Source organism: Alosa sapidissima, chromosome 3 (assembly GCF_018492685.1).
Source record: "Alosa sapidissima isolate fAloSap1 chromosome 3, fAloSap1.pri, whole genome shotgun sequence".
NCBI lineage: Eukaryota > Metazoa > Chordata > Actinopteri > Clupeiformes > Clupeidae > Alosa > Alosa sapidissima.
The window spans coordinates 33726132-33733631 of record NC_055959.1 but is presented as its reverse complement, the minus strand read 5'-3'; the positions used below and the strand labels follow the sequence as shown (position 1 = coordinate 33733631).

Below are 7500 nucleotides of genomic sequence, written 5' to 3'. Positions count from 1 at the left end.
CACACACACTGTCAGACACATTGAAATGTTCAGGTCCCCTTATATTAGTTCTGTTTGTGTGGATTTAGCCCTCACTAAATGGATGGAGCCCTCACTAAATGTTTATTTACATTGTTGCTCAGAGATAAAGCCCAGTGGGTTTGCCCTGTCCTGTTAGTGACCACTGCACATATCTCTGCAGCGTTGTGTGATTCTTCCCTCAGTTCATTAGTGACACACCACTTCGTGCATCTCTGACCGTCATCAGAGCTCTTAAATCGATGGCGTCGTATTAAACCGTGATGTGGTCATGCATTGACTACATATCAAGTCATCTGGTTTTGTGGTGGCTCAACTGTCCCAGAGTGAGTGGATGAGTTGGTGAATCAGCGTGTCTCTCTAGGCTCTTGTCTCTGGGCTGTGGGCAGTGCGTCTACACTAGGCTCTTGTCTCTGGGCTGTGGGCAATGCGTCTACACTGGGCCAGAGCCCTGTGCCTCCAGTGAAGGCTGGATCAGAGGAATTCCTCAAAATGGAATGTTCAAAACATGAATCCCTCTGAAGCTGCCAGTTGTTGCTAAGGGTTACAGCTGCTATAGTAGCGTGACTAATCTCCGTGGTGACAGAGGTTCTGTTTGACTTTGATTCCGGAAACATCTGAGATTAGCCCATGTCATTAAAAAGCATGAAAGCGCCAGTTGGACCGACCTGGAGTATAACCATTTGCATCAAGGAAGGCAGCAAGGGTCCCGATCTCTCTCTCTCTCACACACACACACACACACACACACACACACACACACACACACATACACACACACATACACACATGCGCACACACACATACACCCACACACCCACACTCTTCATCAGGGTTCTGGTTATCACTGGCCTCTAGGCCCCTCTAGTGGCCCTTTGTATTATTTCAGGATAAAAGTCAGACATTGAGAAACTTGCTTTGTCTGTAATGCCTTGTGGGTGTGTTTGTGTTTGTGTCTGTGTGTGTGTGTGTTTGTGTGCCTTGTGTGTGTGTGTGTGTGTCTGTGTGTGTGTCTAATGCCCGGCTTGATCTTCCAGGTTACTGCCCTCTCCTAATCCGTCCTTGCATTTAGGTCCTTTTTGCTTGCAGGGTTTTTAAGACTTAAAAAGTCTTAAAAAGGACTTAAAAAGTCTTAAAAAGTCTTAAATCACTTTTCCTAAAAATAAGGCCTTACAAAGTATTAAATTGTCTTAAATTCAGATTGGATGGGTCTTAAATATTTTTTTAGTCATGTCACCGAGAAAATGCAGGCATCTGTTCTGCCAGGTCGAACATTCTCGGTATGCGCTGCGTTGTCTATGGTCAGAGCCTGTTTGGCTACTGCGCAGCTTTTGATGATGTGAAGTAATTGGCAATATAGGCCTACCTGGTTGATTAGCCACTTAGGCCTACTTCAGCGTTTCTCAAACTACAAGGAGACTGCTGGTCCGGTGCGGAGCTGGGAAGTCTAATTATGCCCGGTGCTAATTTACTGAGCAATATTGAACCGTGGACCGACAGAAAACAAGAAAAGTTTTGCGGCAATCAGGAAGAAATACTTGCTAATTTGGTGTCATCAAACATAGTCATACAATTATGTGGTAGGCTTGTGGTATGAGCGTTCATTTAATGAATGTGTGTGCACGTCTGCGCGAGAGAAACTGAAACCAATCGATACTGTTTGAAAAGAACAAACTTTTTACTTGGAAAGAGTACTGTATATTTCCATTGGATTTGTATTGTATGGATTTGTATTTCCATTGTAAGTTTGGTCTTAAATTTCACTTAGAAGTGGTATTAAAAGGTCTTACAAAGTCTTAAATTTAACTTGTATATATATGTAGACACCCTGTGCTTGTTTGGTCAGCTATCTTTTCTCTCTGTCTTTACTCTCTCTATCTCTCCATTCCTGTTCTCCTCCTCCTGCATGTGTGCACACACCCTTTTTCCTCCTCTGATTTCTTCCCCTCTTTCTGTCTCTTTCTTTCTCTCTCTCTCTCTCTTTCTAATCTCTATAGGCATCTCTATCTCTATAATGGGACCTTTAAGATGATACGTCTATATACATTAATGGGTCTTTTAGTCCCATAAGATGATGCATCTCTATATACATCAATGGGACCTTTAATATTATGCATCTATATATATATATATATTAATGGGTCCCATAAGGTGATGCATCTCTATATACATTAATGGGTCCCATAAGATGATGCATCTCTATATACATTAATGGGTCCCATAAGATGATGCATCTCTATATATTAATGGGTTCTTTAAGATAATGCATCTCTATATATTAATGGGACTCTTAAGATGTTGCATCTCTATCTCTATAATGGGACCTTATATGTGGTTTAAGATGCTGCATGTCTCTCCCTGCCAGGTGGATCCGTGGCGAGCATTTCCGCTACAAGTTCACGGTGCCGGGTGGCGCCAGCGCGTCTCAGGGGAAGTGGTGGGCGCGCAAACGCATCGGGCCCTACTTCCCCCCTGTCAACGCCACCTCCCTCAGGAACTACTTCCAGTCACGCAAGTGGCCCCTCCCAGAGTCCTACTGACCTGCGTTGTGACCTCTGACCCAGGAAGTGTTTCCAACGCTGCAGCATTAGCTGGACATGGGACACCAGTGGTCTTCCTCAGCGCCCCCCCCCCCCCCCCCCCCCCCCAGTCTGTCAGTCTGACTCTCAGAAAGGCAGTCTTTCTCCTCTTCCTCAGTGCCAAAGAGGCTGTTGGTTAAAAGAAGAAGTGTTACACTGTGAAGAACTGTCTACAAATGTCATGGGTCAAGGTGGACCATATGTACACTAATGAAGCCAAATGTGTGTCATATATAAATGGACCAATAGCAGGGATGTTATGTGACTGTGTGTAGAGTTAATATAATGCTATAGTACCCCATTTAGTGCTGCCCCCAGCATGCTGTGCATTCACTACGCGCTATAAGACCTTGGTCATCCTGAGGTCACTTCCTCATGATGTAATTTCCCTTTGTTATGCATGGCTCGGCCTACAGCTGTCCGTTTGACACATTTTCATGAGCCTGAGTACATCTCAGCTGTTCTGAGCGTTCTGATTATACTGGAAATGAAGAAACACTTAAACACTAAAAGTTTCCAGTTTGTAATGTGTGTGTTATTTTCACATGTAAAAGTGTCCAGTTTGTAATGTGTGTGTTATTTTCATGTTTTTATCCTGTGCACGTCCATGTTGGCCGCTCGTCTCAACCTAGTGAATGTACAGCCATTACATGAACTCACTAATAATCATATCATTGGAACAACTCATTGTGTCAAATTTTTAGATGTGCATGTTGTGTGTGTGAGTCTGTATGTGTGTGTGTGTGTGTGTGTGTGTGTGCACATGCGTGTGTGTGTGCGTGCGAATGCGTATGCATTGATGGTAATTTTGATACCACAGATTTGGGGGCAGCCGTGGCCTACTGGTTAGCACTTCGGACTTGTAACCGGAGGGTTGCCGGTTCGAACCCCGACCAGTAGGCACGGCTGAAGTGTTAGCCTTGAGCAAGGCACCTAACCCCTCACTGCTCCCCGAGTGCCGCTGTTGTTGCAGGCAGCTCACTGCGCCGGGATTAGTGTGTGCTTCACCTCACTGTGTGTTCACTTTGTGAGTGTGTTTCACTAATTCACGGATTGGGATAAATGCAGAGACCAAATTTCCCTCACGGGATCAAAATAGTATATATACTTATACTTAGATGAAATAGAGACCCAGTTAGACCAATAGTATTAAAAAATCAGGAACAGAGTTTATTTACAATGATGCGCATCAAGGGAGAGATAGCATGACTTCACCTAAAGATCCATCAGCTGCTCTAACTAGACAAGGAAATAGTTAGGGTTTAAGTATCCTCCCAGGCTGACGGGAGATGGCGTTGGTCATCCCATGGACATGGACTCACGTGGACTACACTGAATCAGACCCTGATTAGTGGCAACCTGGCAATCCAGAGCAGATAGCTACTGACGCAGCCATGCAGAACAGTGAAACACTGCAAAGTCATAATATTCCCGCTATCTCTAAATACAGTCACACACAGATATACACAGGGACAGTACAGATATCATACAGTCATTACATAGAATCATACTTTTAGTATCAAAGTGACCCACTAATGAGAAATGCAGAACATTAAACCACATATTGGAATATTGGGCATAATGTTCTATTCCACTTTCTCTCAGCCTGTGTGTGTGTGTGTGCGTGTGTGCGTGCGTGCGTGCGTGCAGGTGTGTGTGTTGTGAGCCATTGACTTTCTTCTCTTGGACTCCCATTAATCCGCCCTACCTGATGTGTCAGCAAACACTGAAGGAAGTTGTGTATCATGAAATATCCAAATAAATAAAGATAATGACGTGAGTGTGTGTGTGTGAGAGAGAGAGAGAGAGAGACTGTCCGTTCCTACCACCATCTGCTGGACGCACAGTGAATCTTGCTCTGTGTGTGTGTGTGTGTGATTTCGAGTGTGCGGGGAGGAGATTTGGAGTGTGTGTGGTTTCAGGTGGTCCTGATATACAACATCTGCTTATGGCGGAGAGAAAGACGGAGAGAGAGAGAGATGGAAAATGTAAGAGAGAACTGAGCATCGGGGTGTGAGAGACCAGCCAGAAAGAAGCCAACAGATGGAAAGTGATTTCTAGATTTCTAATGGCCTTGCCCTTCAGCTGTCATAAGGGCTGCAGAGTGGATTCTGTTCCCAAACAGTTCAATTTTAGCCTGGATACCGAAGTTAGGCTAGTTCAGTTTACTGTAATGCAAAATGTTTCAATGGATTTTTTGAGCTTGAAATAAATCATAGCATCCTATAGCATTTATGAATGAAAACTAACAGTAAACATTAGGTGTAATCAAAAATATGTATATAAATGGCTTGTTTCCGCAATGAGGTTGAGTCAAATGGGTATTGCGCTGCTCTTGGCTTGTTGAAGCGTTGAGGCTGCACTGAACGTTCGCTAAAGATTACAGACGCTTGTTGACAGGATACAATATCAACGTGGTTGCGTTTATTTTCTGATAAAGATACGCCGTCTTTAACATAAGTATTCAGTGTGTATGGTTTGGAGTTAGAAGATCATTTGGAAACGTACGAATGATAAAACGGACATCTTTGGCAGGTGCAGAGTTTGTGACGATGCGTGAAAAAACAAGCCGCGGTGCCTTTAAACACTCCCGCGGACGGCAAATAGACTCGCACTGTGCGCGAGGTAGCTGACAGCTATACTCGCGGTAGGCGCTGGATGGGCTCGTGCGCTCCGCGCTCATTAACACAGTAGCTGCTGGCTGACGCTCTGCGCGCGACCACTGGGACACGTCGCTCTAGGATAGAAAGGACCGCGCGACACTACCTGTGTGCACTCGCTCAAACAGCCATCACAAACCTCACGGCGAAGAAGCGAACATCCGTCAGCTGTTGTCAACGGCGAAGACCGGCAGAGATAGGAAAGTCGCAGGTGCGTTTTTTACTCATTACACTTACGGAAACAAGCATCAAGCTGAAAGACATGATCCAGAACCACGGGTGAAAGTTGCTATAAAGATTTCGAAGAGACACCCAGAGACCAACCAGTCGTTCGCTTCTGATAACGTAACCACATGATTTAGTAGTTTGGAAAATAGCATACTTTGATAACAACTCGAACCAGAAACGGAGATCCTAACGCGCGGAAAGATGTCCAGGAAGAAGACGGGCAAAGGCAGGACAGGGAGCGGCAGCAGCACAGCCAGCGCGTCGCCTAACAACAACACAGAGAGCGGCAAAAGTGGCAAAGGTGCTGGCGCCCCAGGTCAAACCAACGGAGTGGTCCACCCCAGCCGGCCGTCTCTCAGCAACAGTGGCGAGTTCTACGACCTTGCTTTCAAGGTAAGTTCATCTCAGTTTTATAATAGACTATTTTCTTTGGTGTTGTCAGGTAGCGGTCAACTTCCACCATACCACCTGTAACAGGCTGTTGAAAGTGTGTGTGTGTGTGTGTGTGTGTGTGTGTGCTAGTGGGGGGGTCGTTGCTTTAAAGCAAGGGAACTAAACGTCCGTTTGGTGGGCTTGGGGATTTAAATGACAGGTGGATTTGTATGCCCGCATTTCTATTATGTCATTTAAATGTGTTCTGTAGCCTGTATAAGCACAGATGTCACTTTATGATTTTTAGCCTCTTCATGGGCTTCATATGTCTTGCTGACAGTTTTACCGATTGGTGTTGACCCTCTGAGCATCCGGGATTCATTGATCTAGCTTAAATGTCATAAAACGGCGTGTGGCAGCTGTGTCAACACGGAGAACTCGCAGTCCCCCCGCGCTCCTATTGAACGCGCCACTAAACAAACAACAGCAGCAGCTCGAGGAGGACGTGGTCTCCCGGTACATGACAGATTTCTGGCCGATTGATTGGGCTCACAGGAGGATAGACAGATCCAGGGTCCTCTGACTGTAACACATCTCTGGCTGGGCACACTGTCCCGTAGCTCATAGCGCTCAGGGTACTATACTTAGAAAAACAACGTCATGAGTCTAATGCAAAGACTAATTTGACTAATGAGAGTAACTTTTTGTGTTAGGTGTTTTAGATTGTTAGTAAACTCACATAACATGTGTTGTAGGCATTCCTCAACATTGGTCCTGTAGTCAATGGAAAACAGAAACAGAAACTCAGGATGGCCCTATCAGAATAGCACCATATCGTAGTACCAAACCAGGCCCATATGGGAGAATAGGCAGGGTCAGGGATAAAGTTTGAACAATACTGTAACAAACTGCGAAGTTGTCTCAGAATGGTTTTATTGGTTACGCACCAAAACACACGAACGTCATTTCACAGGCAACACAAGGGAGGTCAATTAAACAAGCACGATACACAAACAGGGTAGTCACATACAATACACGGGGTAAACACATGAGGTACAACATAAAGAAAGACTATACCAGCTAACACATACATGACAAGGTAAACGCAATTACTCTCACTAAAACCAACATCAACATTACACACACACACATACACTGCACAGTATTTAGGGAGTTCAGTCATGAACCAGCTAAGCTCAGTTCACTACAATACATTATTTATTGAAGTAAATAATGGCACACAGAAAAAGAGAATATGTCAGGATAAGTGTGGTGTGGTAATAAAGCAAAGTGCACTAGAGCATGTCTGAATGAATGCAGTGTGGTGTATCAGGGCCGCATCCATAATTCCCCACAAGTTCATTCCATCCTTCCTCTCTCTCATTTCCCTTTACCTGCCGTCTAAATAGTGCACCTGACACTGGCCCAGCTTTGGGCCTGAACTGGCCCGCATCACTCTCACAGCCTCAGGATCTATCTGGGGAGTTTTCTTATTTGAAGGGTGATTGACGCGAGGGCCACATGATTGCCCTTTTCAATTAGTGTTTAACGCTGCCGTGCAGTTTCAGAGCAGAGTCCGCCTGTGTTCGTGTTTAACGGTGCTGTGCAGTTTCAGGGCGGAGTCCGCCTGTGTTAGTGTTTAA

The 7500-nt window shown here is 45.1% G+C and overlaps 2 protein-coding genes across 3 annotated transcripts in view; both read left to right on the top strand.

Annotated features, from left to right (window-relative positions):
* The window catches only part of lmf1 (lipase maturation factor 1), a 59384-nt gene extending 56015 nt beyond the window's left edge, over positions 1 to 3369 (top strand). Inside the window, exons 11-12 of one of the 2 annotated variants that reach the window (XR_006030678.1) lie at positions 2384 to 2609; positions 2686 to 3369. Coding sequence is in view for 1 of the 2 variants with exons in the window: in XM_042085435.1 (XP_041941369.1) it covers positions 2384 to 2558 (175 nt within the window). In the remaining variant the exon portion in view is untranslated. Of the gene's footprint in view, positions 1 to 2383; positions 2661 to 2685 lie in introns of those variants that run through there. The other variant, XM_042085435.1, reaches the window with a different exon arrangement.
* Positions 3370 to 5249: 1880 nt separating this feature from the next.
* LOC121704899 (ras-related protein Rab-26-like) overlaps positions 5250 to 7500 on the top strand; it is a 68951-nt gene continuing 66700 nt past the window's right edge. The window contains exon 1 of the mRNA XM_042085439.1: positions 5250 to 5878. Coding sequence (XP_041941373.1) covers positions 5687 to 5878 — 192 coding nt within the window. The 5' untranslated portion in view covers positions 5250 to 5686. The remainder of the gene's footprint in view (positions 5879 to 7500) is intronic.